The sequence below is a fragment of the Schistocerca cancellata genome, chromosome 4 (genome assembly GCF_023864275.1).
Source record: "Schistocerca cancellata isolate TAMUIC-IGC-003103 chromosome 4, iqSchCanc2.1, whole genome shotgun sequence".
In the NCBI taxonomy this organism is placed as follows: Eukaryota; Metazoa; Arthropoda; class Insecta; order Orthoptera; family Acrididae; genus Schistocerca; species Schistocerca cancellata.
This window is the reverse complement of record NC_064629.1, coordinates 825494931-825513185: the sequence shown is the minus strand read 5'-3', so window position 1 is coordinate 825513185 and position 18255 is coordinate 825494931. Positions and strand designations below refer to the sequence as shown.

Genomic DNA, 18255 nt, shown 5'->3' with positions numbered 1-18255 from the left:
AAGGAAAAAAAACTATATAAGAAAGTGACAACATCAGTGGGATCACTGAAAGCTTGTGATTAAAAAACAAGTGGTGTGCATAAAATAGGAAATAACAAAGTTCCATATCGATGTTACGAATGAGAGAAATAAAATAGAAAAATAGTGACCTTTTGAGTGATAATTTCCCTGTAATGTGAGGTATATATACGAATGTGTTTCATACCTATTAGAATTGTTTTGAAAGCTCTTTGCTTCCTGTTACGAAAGAAATGTCATTGATGCATTTTATAGACACTCACTCAAATCTGTCATTCTAGTGTATCATAACAAATTTGGTTTCATGAGGATGTTACTCGTTTAACATTTAAGCAACATGCAAAAGCAACTGTGTACTTTAAGTGATTATCAGTTTCAGTTCGTTTCCACGATGCTCTTACTGCACTGGCCGCACAATACCGACGTGACTTCGTTGCGTACCACTAATACTTACGAAGTCTCGAATTTAAGCAATTTTTGTTTTCATTTGCAGAACGTAGTGTCTATGAACAACTCTCAGGCCGAATGCAAACTTATTCACCCTGACGACAACTTCGCTCCACCAAAAACATTTACCTTCGATGGGGTGTACGACGTTAATTCAACAACAGAAGAGTTGTACAATGAAGCAGTCTATCCTTTAGTAGAGGTAGGTTTTTATTTCTCAAGACCTTCAAGTTTATTAGTATTAATTATTTTTATCGACATATTATTTAATTATGATTTAGAACTGACATTTGTTTCCTTGAGACACATAGGTAGACATGATGATGTTATTTATTTCGGTGTGTTCTAATACTGGTTTTCCATTCTTTCAAAACCAGTCATTTTGTGTTATTTTCTTCTTGTCTTTTATGTACAAGGAAATAATATTTACTTTTCTGTCATACCTGTTTGATTTCCTTATAAAGGCAGAAATATTAGCAACTGTTAATGAAACAACTGATCCTTTGTTTCCATCACAGTTGCGAAATGCTTCATTTCTATTCGATCAGAATAGTCATTCACGACCACTATCTTTTTGAAACTTGAGTCTACAAATAGTAATTTACAACTGAAATAAACTTACATTCAAAAAATATTATTCTTCACACAAACATTACAGCACTGTGATTAATTGCTAGATCTTTCATGAAGAAATAGAAAAATTTCGGTGGACATTGTCCTTAGACCTAATACCTATTGTAATAATTGCTATGAACTAGCTGTTGATGACAAGTAACTTTTATATCAATATGCTGTCTTTAATCCGTCGATTATAGTTAAATAATTGTAGTTAATAGCGTAAGTCTACATTAACTAGTAACAAGTAATTAACAAAAAACGTGTAAGTAAAAATTGAACCATTTACTTTTGTTGATGATGAAACAGTAACGATTAAACCTTATCTGTCATTGCTAATGCCTAAAATATTCTAAATCAATGTGATCACCATTTAGTCTTCGTTTTTCTCTCTTAATAAGAAGGTACATGTTTATTCAAAATGATAATTAGTAATTAATTTACAAATAATGTGATATGAAAACCCCCCGCCAGAACTAACATTCACTGTTCTGATTCACGCAGGGTGTGCTGGAAGGCTATAACAGCACAATATTTGCTTACGGTCAGACTGGATGTGGAAAAAGTTTTACAATGCAAGGTATCTGCGAACCACCGTCGCAACGTGGGATAATTCCAAAATCGTTTGAGCATCTGTTTGAAGCTATATCTGTATCTGAAGGAACCAAATATCTTGTACTGGCGTCATTTTTGGAAATTTATAATGAAGAGATAAGAGACCTGTTGGGAAACGAAGTAAAACGGAAACTCGAATTAAAAGAGCACTCAGATAAAGGTCTTTACGTCCAAGGTAAGTTCTTAATGTGGCAGAATCACTGTTCACCAAGTAAAACAGTCAGCTATAGATACCGGGTGATCAAAAAGTCAGTATAAATTTGAAAACTCAATAAATCACTGAATAATGTAGATAGAAAGGTACAAATTGACACACACGCTTGGAATGACATGGGGTTTTATTAGAACCAAAAAAATACAAACGTTCAAAAAATGTCCGACAGATGGCGCTTCATCTGATCAGAATAGCAATAATTAGCATAACAAAGTAAGACAAAGCAAAGATGATGTTCTTTACAGGAAATGCTCAATATGTCCACCATCATTCCTCAACAATAGCTGTAGTCGAGGAATAATGTTGTGAACAGCACTGTAAAGCATGTCCGGAGTTATGGTGAGGCATTGGCGTCGGATGTTGTCGTTCAGCATCCCTAGAGATGTCAGTCGATCACTACACAGTTGCGACTTCAGGTAACCCCAAAGCCAATAATCGCACGGACTGAGGTCTGAGCATGACGAAAGTGGCGGCTGAGCACACGATCATCACCAAAGATCTTTCACGCGTCTAGCAATACTTTCTTTTTGTTCTAATAAAACCCCATGTCATTCCAAGCATGTGTGTCAATTTTTACCTCTCTATCTACGTTATTCCGTGGTTTATTAAGTTTTCAAATTTATACTGACTTTTTGATCACCCGGTACATAAGAACTAACACTCACGCAATTCAATACACTCCTACCAGCAACGTTAAAGATGTTCATACCACGTCAATGAACAGCTTTGTCACAACACTGAACAACCGCGGAATCCAAGTCCTTGCAGAAACGTGAAACTAAGTTCTAAATACGAAGAAAGAACAGCGGTTAAGAAAGCGAACTCATATTCACGTAGAAATGCAATCAAATCTCCTTCCAGCCATTACGTTTTCGATTATTCTTTGGTTCTCTTAATCATTTCAGACGAATGCCAGAACTGTTGAATGTCTCGGTCCGGCACACAGTTTTAATCTGCCAGGAAGTTTAGTATCAGCTCACACTCCGCTGTCGAGTGAAAATTTCATTTTGGAAACATCCTCCACCTGTAACTAATCCATGTCTCAACTATATCTTTTCTTCCAGGAGTGCTAGTCTTGCAGGTTTCGCAGGAGAGCTTCTATGAAGTTTGGAAGGTAGGGGACGAAGTACTGGAGGAAGCAAAGATATGGGGAGTAGTCGTGAGTCGTGATCGGGTTTCTCAGTCAGTAGAGCACTTGACGGCGAAAAGTAAAAGTCCTGAGTTCAAGTTTCAGTCCGACACACAGTTTTAACCTGCCAGGAAGTTTCTTATATATGTTCCTTTCCGCTTCCCGTGACTGCAACTTCACTAGGCGGCATTCAGTCTCGTAGTTGAATAGATATAAAAAACGAGAGGTGTAGGTATGGTAACAACCATTTTCAAGTCAACTCACTTCTGGTCTCAGAAAATTGTGTGAGAAGTCAAGATATCGAGCTTGGATCACAGTTCCTGCAACAATTGTTTCCTATATAGCTAAATGCTCCGAGTTCTAAATCCTACTAAAGTGATCCATAGGACGCCATAGAATGAACATCCATGAGGGCTAACATATGTCCAGTTCTGAGATTTAATTTTTGTTTTCCTAAATGTGCAACACACATAAGAATCCTCTTTAACGGTAGCTCCATCCACCAATATTTACACTGTCTCAAAATATACGAGGGCGTGCTGAAAAGTAATGCCTCCGAATTTTGAAGTAAATATTCTTTTAAATAAAACAAAATTTATTCACATTCTACATCTTTATTCTCCATCTCTACATATTTATTTCTCAACACAGTCAGTCTGGCGACGAAAACATTTCTCCCAACGAGAAAACAGTTTGTTGATACTGTCACTGTAGAGTGTTTGACTTTGTCGACGGAAACACAAGTTCGTCTCTGCTTGCACCTCTTCATCTCTATCAAAGTGAAGCCCTCGAAAGTGTTCTTTAAGTTTTGGCAACAGATGAAGACCGGATGGAGCCAAGTCGAAACTGTATGTGGGATGATCGGTGACAGCGAACCCAAGTCGTCGGACTGTTGCAGATGTCGCAGGACAAACATGCAGAATGTTAACAATGTTTGTTTTATTTAAAAAGCCTCAAGATTTTTCACATTAAAAAATTCAGAAGCATTACTTTTCAGCACGGTATCATACTAAGACGAATTCCGGGATGGTTCCCTTGAAAATTTTGCTGCCGCTTTCCTGCCCCATCCTTTTTCGTCCAATCATTTACTCCGTTTCTAATGATCTCATTGTCGATGTGAACTTGATCCCCAAATTACCTTACGTTCCCGTCCCCATTGCTGAACAGTAACAAATGGTTCAAATGGCTCTGAGCACTATGCGACTTAACTTCTTAGGTCATCAGTCGCCTAGAACTTAGAACTAATTAAACCTAACTAACCTAAGGACATCACACACATCCATGCCCGAGGCAGGATTCGAACCTGCGACCGTAGCAGTCCCGCGGTTCCGGAGTGAGCGCCTAGAGAACAGTAACATGAAGAGTGGGGAGGTGGCATGTTGCTAATTTCCCAGGGTAACATATTTTCTCATTCTCTCTCTCTCTCTCTCTTAAATGAATTAGTAACTTTGGTATGATATTAGGGGCTGAAATATACGCTAACGGTAGAGGCACTAAAATCGGAATGCCATTCTTTATTTGCTCACATTGTTCCCCTTTCGTTTGCTAAGCGTGAGTATTGAGTCTTTAATGTGCCTATGATGTTTGCTTTTGGCATGTAGAGTCTTGTTTGTACTGTTAGTGATGACACGGGGCGAGAGGATGAAACCTGATGCCGAAATGTTGCCTATTCCGTTGGATAGCACCAAGGAGGCAGCAGAACTTAACGTTACTATCCGACGGAGGGGTCACAGTCAAAATTGTGACATGCCTTCAATCAGTGGGAGAAAGGAAGGAAGAGAGATAAGGGTTTATCGTTCCGTTGATGTGGGGGTAATGAGAGGCCGACACAAGTTCGGACTGGACAAGGACGAGGAAGGAAATCAGCCGTGTCCTTTTCAGAGGAGCCATAGTGGTATTCCCCTTAATCGTTCTAGGGAAATCACAGAAAACTTAAAGCTGGATGGCCATACCTTATCTTCAGGGAATAGGCTGAATTTTTACAGCAGATTTCACACTCTATCTTTCTGTTGTTCCGTACTTATTCCTAACAACAGAAAACCCTACACAGCATACAGACAGAACATATGTTACAGATACACTAGGTATACGAATATGTATGCGATCTTCTTGCGATCGCTACGCGTAATTCAGTATCCAAGGAAGCCGCAAATACGACACTGATTAAATTCACTTGGTCGGGGTTCACAGTCATGCAGAATTTTTAAAAAGATATTATATGCACCGTTGACTATAATAAAAAAATACAACAATGTTTTGTGTGATCTGAGGAAAATAATATTTGCGACGTCGTGAATCGCAAGTGGAATGGACTAGCTGAATAAATTTTTGGAAATTTGTGGTAAGTTCCTATGGGACCAAACTGCTGTGGTCATCGTCCCTAGGCTTACACACTACTTCATCTAACTTAAACTAACTTACGCTAAGGACACCACCCATGCCCGAGGGAGGACTCGAACCTCCGACGGGGGGAGGGGGGGGGGGCGCGAACCTTGGCAAGGCGCAACAGACCGCGTGGCAACTCCGCGCGGAGACTAACAGCATAAGTTCCTTTATTAGTGACATCCGTGTACTGCAATGTCACACTGCTAATGAATGCCGGAGAATCAATATTCCGGTGCTTTGAGGTAGTCAGCAAATCACAGGACAATAGTTAAGCTATTTTAGATGTCGGTGCCACCTTTGTGGGCGTCTATCGACTGAAACAAGCAAGGACGTCTATTCATTGATTTTCGTTGCTGAGGGGGTTTCAATACGGAAACAATTATAATTGCGTGTCAAGGTTGAGGTTTGAGTATCGACGGATTTTCAGCTAACCTGAGACTTATGTTTGGCGTTACGTATGCGGATATTGCGCCAGTGCTTGCAGCAGGTGTTAACAAACGATTAGCATTGTCTGTTTACCGAACAGTTCAGCGTCACCCTGGTGCGCTCCATGGAATTTGTTACAGCGTGCCGATGATCGGCCGTATCTGTCGCCATTCCAGAAAACTTTACGACCTACCTCGGAACTGCGCCTTTTGTCTCTGTCTACACACTCTAACCGATAATCTGCCAGATCCGCTTATTTAGCTTTCCGACCTGATGACCCTTAACCGATTTGAATGTACCATTCATTTCAATTTATAAACCTGGAATTTTGGGGCAAAAAATTTACCCACGCGGACACTTAAAGAAGCTCATATTAATACCGTACGTCACAAACAAAGAGTGCCTCAAAATGTACGCTACAACTTCAATGCGTTATAGCACCCAAACTATTTAGGATATTCACACCATGTTTGGCTTATGTGAGAAAGTCACAAAGCTTTGTTTGTTTGCGGTCCCGGTTGTTGTGACTAAAGCATAATGACAACGGTTCAAGAATAGGCTCAGTGTGTAGTATGGCTTTTTCAGACCAAATTGGACACGCAGGTTCAGAGGAACTTCCAAACATGTACAGGAAGTAACCACCATCGCGGACGTAGATATGCCGGTGGTACAGGAAGCCTTGATGTGAAGTTTCATACTGGACGACTTGGAACAAGTGAAGCCGGCACAGAACGGATACGGTTGGCGTTACAACGTCCACCGCACAAGTCTGTTCAGAGGGAGTCACAGGAGCTACAAATCCCTAGAGCGACCGTGCAGCGTGTTCTTCTAAAACGTTTACAGATGTATCTGTTAAGCTCAGACTCTGCGAGATGTTTTAGACCAGGTGTTTCCAGATCGCTGGCTTAGCAGGGGCGGTCCAGTTCCCTGGCCTCCTAGGTAGCCTTACGTTACACCAATGGACTTTTTTCTGTGGCAGTATGTTAAGGACAGAATCTACCAAACGCCTTTCAACCACATAAATGATTTGAAGAACCGAATAGTTGGTGTCATTGCCACAGTTGATGCGGATATGTTGCACCGAGCATGGATAGAGCTTGAATACAGACTGGATGTTGTGAGTGTCACCGAATTTCCTACCAATCACTTAAAGTCTGCCACCTGTTTTACCTACGAATGAACCTACGTGATTATTCCATTTTATATCCCTACAAATTGTTACACCCAGCTATTTGTATGCGTTGACTTATTTCAATTGTGACTCATTAACATTGTTGTTATACAGGGTGTTACAAAAAGGTACGGCCAAACTTTCAGGAAACATTCCTCACACACAAAGAAAGAAAATATGTTATGTGGACATGTGTCCGGAAGCGCTTACTTTCCATGTTAGAGCTCATTTTATTACTTCTCTTCAAATCACATTAATCATGGAATGGAAACACACAGCAACAGAACGTACCAGCGTGACTTCAAACACTGTTACAGGAAATGTTCAAAATGTCCTCCGTTAGCGAGGATACATGCATCCACCCTCTGTCGCATGGAATCCCTGATGCGCTGATGCAGCCCTGGAGAATGGCGTATTGTATCACAGCCGTCCAGAAATACGAGCACGAAGAGTCTCTACATTTGGTACCGGGGTTGCGTAGATAAGAGCTTTCAAATGCCCCCATAAATGAAAGTCAAGAGGGTTGAGGTCAGGAGAGCGTGGAGGCCATGGAATTGGTCCGCCTCTACCAATCCATCGGTCACCGAATCTGTTGTTGAGAAGCGTACGAACACTTCGACTGAAATGTGCAGGAGCTCCATCATGCATGAACCACATGTCGTGTCGTACTTGTAAAGGCACATGTTCTAGCAGCACAGGTAGAGTATCCCGTATGAAATCATGATAACGTGCTCCATTGAGCGTAGGTGGAAGAACATGGGGCCCAATCAAGACATCACCAACAATTCCTGCCCAAACGTTGACAGAAAATCTGTGATGATGACGTGACTGCACAATTGCGTGCGGATTCTCGTCAGCCCACACATGTTGATTGTGAAAATTTACAATTTGATCACGTTGGAATGAAGCCTCATCCGTAAAGAGAACATTTGCACTGAAGTGAGGATTGACACATTGTTGGATGAACCATTCGCAGAAGTGTACCCGTGGAAGCCAATCAGCTGCTGATAGTGCCTGCGCACGTTGTACATGGTACGGAAACAACTGGTTCTCCCGTAGAACTCTCCATACAGTGATGTGGTCAACGTTACCTTGTACAGCAGCAACTTCTCTGACGCTGACATTAGGGTTATCGTCAACTGCACGAAGAATTGCCTCGTCAATTGCAGGTGTCCTCGTCGTTCTAGGTCTTCCCCAGTCGCGAGTCATAGGCTGGAATGTTCCGTGCTCCCTAAGACGCCGATCAATTGCTTCGAACGTCTTCCTGTCGGGTCACCTTCGTTCTGGAAATCTGTCTCGATGCAAACGTACCGCGCCACGGCTATTGCCCCGTGCTAATCCTTACATCAAATGGGCCTCTGCCAACTCCGCATTTGTAAACATTGCACTGACTGCAAAACCACGTTCGTGATGAACACTAACCTGTTGATGCTACGTGCTGATGTGCTTGATGCTAGTACTGTAGAGCAATGAGTCGCATGTCAACACAAGCACCGAAGTCAACGTTACCTTCCTTCACTTGGGCCAACTGGCAGTGAATTGAGGAAGTACAGTACATACTGACGAAACTAAAATGAGCTCTAACATGGAAATTAAGCGTTTCCGGACACATGTCCACATAACATCTTTTCTTTATTTGTGTATGAGGAATGTTTCTTGAAAGTTTGGCCATACCTTTTTGTAACACCCTGTATAATACTATGTTTTTGCGCTTTGTTGAGTGCATAATTTCACATTTATTAACATTTAAAACAAGTTGCTGTTTTTGCAACACTTTTAAATTTTGGCAGTATCTGACCGGATATTTGTTCAACTTTTTTCAGATAATTCTTCATTATAGATAACAGCATCATCTGGAATATGTCTCAGGTTACTGTTAATATTGGCTACTTCTGTAACTAAATAAGTAGAACTGTTAACATATCGTAAGGTTTTGAACTTGCAGATCTGTCGTTGCATCCTGTTCAGAGCGTTTCTGAGAGCGAGCAGCTGATGGCGAGGGGCTGGAAGAACCGCGCCACGGGCGCTACGCTCATGAACGCCGATTCGTCGCGATCGCATTCCATATTTAGTATCCAGTTGGAAATGATGCCAGTGAGTGCATTGGAATGTGACCTCCCTGTCAACAAAGTGCGGAAAGGAAAGTTAAATCTAGTCGATTTAGCTGGAAGTGAAAGACAGTCAAAAACAGGTGAGCGAGCAACTAGTTTTATTAGAAATTTCTGTGGTGATTTTATACTTGACTCACATTTCATCCATGCGTTTTATCTGTTTAAGGGGCTGCTGGAGACCGACTTAAAGAAGCAATCAAAATTAATCTCTCGCTAACAGCTCTTGGTCATGTGATATCAGCATTAGTCGATGGAAAGTCAACGCATATTCCGTACCGGGACTCCAAGCTTACGAGATTACTCCAAGTAAGCGAGGTTTCTGTCTGGTGAAGAGCAGTTGCTAAGACTTTATGATTACATGCAATCAGTTTTTCGTTTAGTTCATCTTTTTATACAACAGAGTCACTTTGACGTAAGCAACGTTAACGTTTGTTAATAATCTCAGACGATGGAACATACGACGTCTTAATAACAACTATGATCACGTCTTTTTCAATCGGTTTAATAGTTCAAAGGTAATTATCATATCTCTGAGAGAAACTGAAAATGAATCTTAAACTATATATGAGAAGTAGCCATTACTTCGGTATGGGGATTTTCATTATGAAAATTTCTAAAAATTACGTTGTTGCTTGCTGTCACCCCTTCATATAAAAAATTTTCATCTATGAGGCTACGTTCGATGTGACATACCGAAGTAATCCGTATGCGTTGCTTAAGTTATTTGATTGCACGTTTTGTGCCAGTTGAAATCCGATCTTCACCTATAACTAACTGCCGTTTACTGCCCCTAAGACAAAGTGGCCAGCTGAGAACAGCAACATCATACTGAGTCACAACTGTTGGGTCCGCTGCCATAACTTAAATGTTTTAAACATGTTCGCCTGTTCAATGTGCGTAGTCTTATGCACTTGTGACTTCGAAGATTTTCAGAGTAACACTAAAAGTCTAAAAATTTACGTTTTCTATTTCTCTGAAGCCAAGTGTCGTAATGATTTTAGATAATATCAAAACTCTTGATCGGTGTTGTCAGATGCTCCTTTCTTTGTTGTAAACCATTTTAATACTATATTGAGAAATGATTTTTCAGGATACGAAACCTGTTACTTCGATGTCTAGAATAATCGCTAACAGTTCTCCTTTATTCCAAAAATTGTATTATATTTACGAAAGTTTTCAGTACGTTGCGTCTTGCAGCCCTCAGACGTTGAAGCAAAGACCTTATAACACCGAAGCTGTTGTTTATTTACTGGCTTTCTAGTATCGGGCTTTGCTCATCTTCACGACCCGCCTGTTACAGAGAACAAAATTTGTTATGAGTGTATGTGTAGGCTGTGGATAATAAAAGAATCAGTGATAAAATTGTTTTAAGCACTTATGTATTTCTGTTTCGGATATGGTTAGTGTCTACAGTTTTGTTTATGTCATCCCTCTTAAATATATCTCATACCTGCTTTAAAAGATGTTACACATGTAGTTACATTTTATAGTTTTACGTTAATGTACAGGCATAATATATACTTTTTCTTAATTCTGGTACCTTTATTATCCGTCTTGATGTGATCCAAGTGACAACGATATTTGATACACGATGGAGAATTTGTTCTTGTAGGATTACACTGTGTGTCACGCCGGCTTATTTATCGTAGGTGGTATCGTAATTTTGACAGATGTTGATGCGAAGAACTGTATTATTACGTCTTATATACACACTCAGAGTAATCCACTAAGAACAAATTCTGCATTGTGTGTAAAATATCGTTTTCACGTGGATCACATCAAGCTGGATAATGAAGGTACCGCACTTAAGGAAAAAATATATATCGTTCATACACATTAATATAATACTATCAGGTGGAATATCTGTGACATATTTTAACGCAGATATGACACGCATTTAAATTTGAGGACATAAATAGAACTGTCCACATCAATCATATCCTAAATACCAATACGTAAGTAGTTACCATCTGAACAATTTTATCTCTGATACCTTTATTATCCACGTTGCGCACATACACTTATAACACGTTTTGTCTCTGTAATAAGTGGCTTGTGAAACGGGGCGAAGTGCGAAACTAGTCAGTCAGTAAATAAACACCAACTTCGGTGTTATGCCTTTTCTTCATTATGTATATTGCCTAAAAAACACAGCTTCATTGTGATTTATGAGATTTTATGGTGCGACTGAAAAAAATATATTGCAGAGCGTTCAGCCGCGGTGGTGAGACCTTGGAATCTCCGTTATTTACTTAATTTTTTATAACTGTAAGCTTATATGAGTTACAAAGGGAAATTCCAAGGCTAGCTATGAAGTTCTACGATCTTGTTGCTTCTAATCTGATCAGTCAGCTAGTCTGTACATTTGAAACCGCTAGAGGTGGAGTTGAAACGATGCATGTATCATGTGTAGAATCTTTGGCCGAAACAAAAATGTTAGCATCCTGACCTGACATCAACGCATCGGTTTTGGAATCTATTTTCTCGCTTACTCGTAACACAATGGCTTTTCCCCTTCGACTACAACACTTCTGGAAGTGTTTCGAACACAAGCAGTAAAGGAAGCTAAGGAAAGTTTAACAACCACAATTGAAGGTGAACGAAAGGAAATGAAAACGTTAAGATTTGCCAATGATATTTTGATTCTGTCAGACAGACAGGAAGAGAACAGAATCTTTTGAAATATGATGTTACAGAAGAACGCTGAATGTTAAAAAGATCGGATAACCAATGAAGAAGTACTGAATCAAGTTGGAGAGAAAAGAGAGAGGACTATTTAGTCTGGTAAGGGAGGGAAGTGTGTAAGTGACAAAAACTGTAAAGGGAGACCATAGCTCGATTACAATAAGCAGAATGAAATGGATGTTGATTGTCGTAGTAATACAGAAATGAAGAGACTTCCACAGGATATACTAAATGGAGACATCAAACCAGTTTTCGGACTGAGGATAACAGCAACAGCAGTAACAACAACAACCATAACAAAAACATCTGGATATACTGTATCTAGTGTAACGAAAGTCTGCAGAGCTCAACGGGAAAAAACCTTTTGCTAACACAATATTGGAATAAAAACTAAGCGTATAGGTCGAGACAGGAGGACATTAAGGAGGAGTGTTATCTGAAATAAGATTTGTTTAAGTCACAGTGGGAACAGAGTGATTCTGTTCCCATACCTGTTGTAATCCAGAGAATGCGAACAATGCGATGGATTTACGTACAGAAACGCCAGCGTTATTTTTTTACGAAACGCTCCCCACATACCCAGCCCGAAGTTGTCCGACGTCTCTGATGACCACCTCATCAATGGGACGTTAAATACCTATCTTCCTTTATTTTGCTTCTGAAATATGAAGAATGCCAGGAGATACGTACAGTCCAGACTTTTTTTCAGCTGCGGAGTTTGTGTAATGTTATGAGTGATCATATTGTAGTTTCCAGTTGGTCCTACGATCCGACTAAAAAGCAGACTGCTGCTAAGGTGAATGAAACCATTCTAAATTATCATTTTCATTCACTTGAGAAGGAGCAGTTCTCAGCAGAGAACTGCATCTTCCATGTAGTTAACGACCATACTCGTAGGACAGGAATGTGAAATAGTAATTTGAAGAACATGAGAATGAAATATTGTCTTCTCTGGTTTCCGCAGTTACTGAATTTGAATATTTTTATGGCATTCTCATTTGTATTCTTTACACTATTAAGGGAGCAGCACCCTCCATCATCATCTCTAAATAAATTGTATTAGTTTACTAGCGAAAAAGAGTATAAATCGCTCTGAGAAACATTAAAAATTATGTATGTCTAAATTCCCGAGATATCATTAGGCTGCTTATGTGCTTGTGTGATTGGTATTGACACTATTTTATTCAACAAATGTGGATGTTTCGAGAACAAAAGTGCATGGTTAAACTTTCTCACAGCCCACTTTCGGTGATTCTCCTTTCTGGCGCTCGTTACACACACGTTGGGGGATAATTATAGCGACGCCAAATGCGGTTGTTTATTTTGAGACTTAGACACTCTGCACTAATCCGACTAGAAGGACGTTCTTACATTTACACCGTGTACTCTCTTTAGCAAAGACATCTACAACTACGGAAACAACTAAAGATACAGCTCGTAGTACGTTCATACAGAAGGGTCACCTGTTGTACTGTGCTGGGTAGAAGATCAAACATTTTCTTCATGCGGCTATCAAAAAAGTAATATGTTTTGAAAAACGCATGACACACAGCTGTATTGTATTTATTTCTTGTTACTACCGATTTCGGTCATAAACCATCATCTTGGTGTCTGTAGCGTACTACGATGTGTGTTTTTTATTGTTTCTTTCTTTGCGTTGATACAGATACCAAGATTATGGCTTATGACCGAAACCGGTAGTAATAATAAATGAATAAAATACAGCTTTGTGCCACGCATTTTTCAAAACCATCTACAACTGTCATGCCATTTGAAAGATATAAGGTTCCGATGTTAATTACAGGTTAGAGTCTTCATACTGCATGATGTATATTACTTACAGGTTACAGACTTCTGAACTGGCTGATATATGTGACACGTCATGAGCCATAAAATGTGAATGCACGCATTCAAACTTTTCTGACCAGCATCAGACCTTAGGCATTTTCCGTGGAGAATACTGATCAGTTAAGAGCTATATAATTCTTCAGTGGCTCAACTTTTGATTTTTGTGTATGCTTGTAGCATGAGGGCATTCTACAAGGTAAAGATAAATAAGATTTTGTTCTTCTTGACGATACCTCCTTCCGTCCACGCTTGAAATAATTCCATAGCTTCTATTGGAATATTTTTATTCTCATGGGCAATATCGAGATTTTAAACCTCATTCTCAGATTAGTCGTGTAATTTGCTGTATAGCTAAAAATTAGACTCAAAGTAACGCAGTATATCACTGTGATGAGGCTACATGACAAAATGTTTAAAGGCCAGCCGGTGTGGCCGTGCGGTTAAAGGCGCTTCAGTCTGGAACCGCGTGACCGCTACGGTCGCAGGTTCGAATCCTGCCTCGGGCATGGATGTGTGTGATGTCCTTAGGTTAGTTAGGTTTACTTAGTTCTAAGTTCTAGGCGACTGATGACCTCAGAAGTTAAGTCGCATAGTGCTCAGAGCCATTTGAACCAAAATGTTTAAGAAAACATTACAAAATGAGATCTAAGATCTTGGAAACGGTCAGTTGAATAAAACTATTCTAACAGCAGCTGTGGGAAGGTCATTCATTGTCTTCCTAAGACACAATAATTTGGAATGCGGCAACAGCATATGTTGATTATTAGCATATCAGTCACGATCTTGGATTTTACCCCTTCGTAAATGGTAATTCATTATCAGAATTAGAAATACTATGGGTAAATGGTGCAGTAGTAGTCAGAGGCGTCAGTGTTGTTAGGATCCAAGGTCCCTTCGGGAGCACGACTAAAGCCATGGGCCCGCATCTCGTGGTCGTGCGGTAGCGTTCTCGCTTCCCACGCCCGGGTTCCCGGGTTCGATTCCCGGCGGGGTCAGGGATTTTCTCTGCCTCGTGATGGCTGGGTGTTGTGTGCTGTCCTTAGGTTAGTTAGGTTTAAGTAGTTCTAAGTTCTAGGGGACTTATGACCACAGCAGTTGAGTCCCATAGTGCTCAGAGCCATTTGAACCATTTTTTAAAGCCATGGGAAATTGGCGTAACATTCACCCTTCAAGTTGTCTGGTATGAGGGTAACGGGCTTACACTGGCAGCAACATGTATGTGCTGTAGAGGTAAGGTATCAGTAAGCTCCTCTGTAGTGACTCGTTAAACTCTGGAGATTCCAGTTCTCATTGATGTCAGGTTGCTGGAAGTGACCCTCTTCAGAGGATCCGATCCTTCAACAGGATCATTTTTCTGTTCTACAATTTTTCTTCGTTAGAGCCAGCAGCGTAACATACGTCTTATAACGACATGATTATTAGAGTACATACATCAAATAGCTGCTTATAATAAATAATATTTATTTACGACAGACTGTTTCGGCTTAATCGCCATCTTCAAGTACCTGCAATTACAATTTTGGTGATAACTGGTATGGATGCCAATGTCATTCATACACTACTGGCCATTAAATTGCTACACCAAGAAGAAATACAGAAGATAAACGGGTATTCATTGGACAAATATATTATACTAGAACTGACATCTGATTACATTTTCACGCAATTTGGGTGCATAGATCCTGAGAAATCAGCACCCAGAACAATCACTTCTGGCCGTAATTACGGCCTTGATACGCCTGGCCATTGAGTCAAACAGAGCTTGGATGGCGTGTACAGGTACAGCTGCCCATGCAGCTTCAACACGATAGCACTGGCGTATTGTGACGAGCCAGTTGTTTGGCCACCATTGACCAGACGTTTTCAATTGGTGAGAGATCTGGAGAATGTGCTGGCCAGGGCAGCAGTCGAACGTTTTCTGTATCCAGAAAGGCCCGTACAGGACCTGCAACATGCGGTCGTGCATTATCCTGCTGAAATGTAGGGTTTCGCAGGGATCGAATGAAGGGTAGAGCCACGGGTCGTAACACATCTGAAATGTAACGTCCACTGTTCAAAGTGCCGTCAATGCGAACAAGAGGTGACCGAGAAGTGTAACCAATGGCACCCCATACCATCACGCCGGGTCATAACGGCAGTATGGCGATGACGAATACACGCTTCCAATGTGCGTTCACCGCGATGTCGCCAAACACAGATGCGACCATCATGACGCTGTAAACAGCACCTGGATTCATCCGAAAAAATGACTTTTTGCCATTCGTGCACCCAGGTTGCAGGCGCATCGCAGGCGCTCCTGTCTGTAATGCAGCGTCAAAGGTAACCGCAGCCATGATCTCCGAGCCGGTAGTCCCTGCTGCTGCAAACGTCGTCGAACTGTTCGTGCAGATGGTTGTTGTCTTGCAAACGTCCCCATCTGTTGACGCAGGGATCGAGACGTGGCTGCCATGCGGATAAGATGGCTGTCATCTCGACTGTTAGTGATACGAGGCCGCTGGGATCCAGCACGGCGTTCCGTATTACCCTCCTGAACCCACCGATTCCATATTCTGCCAACAGTCAATGGATCTCAACCAACGCGAGCAGCAATGTCGTGATACGATAAACCGCAAGTGCGATAGGCTACAATCCGACCTTTATCAAAGTCGGAAACGTGATGGTACGCATTTGTCCGCCTTACACGAGGCATCACAACAACGTTTCACCAGGCAACGCCGGTCAACTGCTGTTTGTGTATGCGAAATCTGTTGGAAACTTTCCTCATGTCAGCACGTCGTAGGTGTCACCACCGGTGCCAACCTTGTGTGAATGCTCTGAAAAGATAATCGCCGGCGGCGGTGGCCGAGCGGTTCTAGGAGCTTTAGTCTGCAACCGCGCGACCGCTACGGTCGCAGGTTCGAATCCTGCCTCGGGCATGGATGTGTGTGATGTCCTTAGGTTAGTTAGGTTTAAGTAGTTTTAAGTTCTAGGGGACTGATGACCTCAGGAGTTAATACCCATAGTGCTCAGAGCCATTTGAACCATTTTTTTTTGGAAAGCTAATCATTTGCATATCACAGCATCTTCTTCCTGTCGGTTAAATTTCTCGTCTGTAGCACGTCATCTTCGTGGTGTAGCAATTTTAATGGCCAGTAGTGTATTAATGTAGGTGTCTTGTACGTCCATATTGCGTCGTTAGTGGGCTGTTTTGTAACTGTTACTGCTTTAATAAGCTCGTAAATGATGTCAAGATGTTGGGAATGAAATGTTAATTACGACGTGACAGCAGTTTGACAGTTCCACTCTTACGACGCTATATGTTTATAACGATTGTGCAGATGAACAGCGATATTATTTCATAAATTAAAATTTGTTACGGTTATCTTTGGTTGTTCAAATGTCTCTGAGCACTATGGGACTTAACATCTATGGTCATCAGTCCCCTAGAACTTAGAACTACTTCAACCTAACTAACCTAAGGACATCACACAACACGCAGTCATCACGAGGCAGAGAAAATCTCTGACCCCGCCGGGAATCGAACCCGGGAATCCGGGCGTGGGAAGCGAGAACGCTACCGCACGACCACTATCTTTGGTTGTTACATATGTTACTCCCGATTTATCCATTTTCGTGATTTAAAAGTTCAATAAAGTTTTTGAGGTAGTACTTGTGTCTAAATTTTGTAGTTCGTTTAATATTTCTTGTGGGTATTTTATCGTGTGCATATAAATTTATAATTCCTCAAGAATGTTCATTGCAAAACCTGTTGGTATTCTGTGCAGAATCTGTAGTGCATTTTCGATAGTATCAGCAGTGTGATTTTGATTTTCCAGGTGTAGAAAGAAGTTCGATTGATTATATTCGTTTTCTCTAAGGTTTTCTTTATATCCCACATTAAAATTTTTTCCTGTTTGGCCAATGTAGAAGCTATTACAGCTGCCACATGTGATTTTATAAATGCCTTGTTTATCATATGTCGATGTTCTAGTGGTGGCGGAACGTAATTTTATTGAAAGGTCTTTATTGGTTCGAAAGGCTTGTTGAATATTTGTGGCTTTAAAAAGTGCATTAATTGTGTTGTAGATTCTACCAAGGTAGACTGCTGGTACGTATCTTATTTTCTGCGTCGGTGATGTTTCTCGAGTTAGGCATATCTCGCTATGTATTGTGTTCTGCTTTGGTGTTTTCCATTTCTAATATAATTTTGTGATTATGTTGGGGTCAAAATCATTTGTGTAGGCTATATAACTAAGTGTGTTAAGCTATTTTTGAATTCTGGCTTTTCTAATGGGAGGTTATTTAATCTATTAATCACTGAATGGAAAAATGCTAGTTTATGAACCATTGGGTGACAGGAATTGGCATTTATAATTACGTTCCGCCACCACTAGAACATCAAAATATGATAACTCAGGCATTTATAAAATCACATGTGGCAGCTGTAATAGCTTTTACATTGGCCAAATAGGAAGAAATTTTAACGTGAGATACAAAGAACGCGCTAGAGAGAGCGATAAATATCAAATGTGTGGCGATTATTATTTTTGCCAATTGTGAGTTTTAGATAGTTAACGGTATTGTCTTCCTCAGTTTCCATAGTGAATTTAAT

General features: G+C 40.6%; 1 protein-coding gene across 1 annotated transcript in view; it reads left to right on the top strand.

The window, feature by feature from the left end:
* Positions 1-18255, top strand: part of LOC126183592 (osmotic avoidance abnormal protein 3) — a 381860-nt gene that overhangs the window by 140211 nt on the left and 223394 nt on the right. The window contains exons 3-6 of the mRNA XM_049925691.1: positions 512-667; positions 1585-1870; positions 8966-9211; positions 9298-9437. Of these exons, the coding sequence (XP_049781648.1) occupies positions 512-667; positions 1585-1870; positions 8966-9211; positions 9298-9437 (828 nt within the window). The remainder of the gene's footprint in view (positions 1-511; positions 668-1584; positions 1871-8965; positions 9212-9297; positions 9438-18255) is intronic.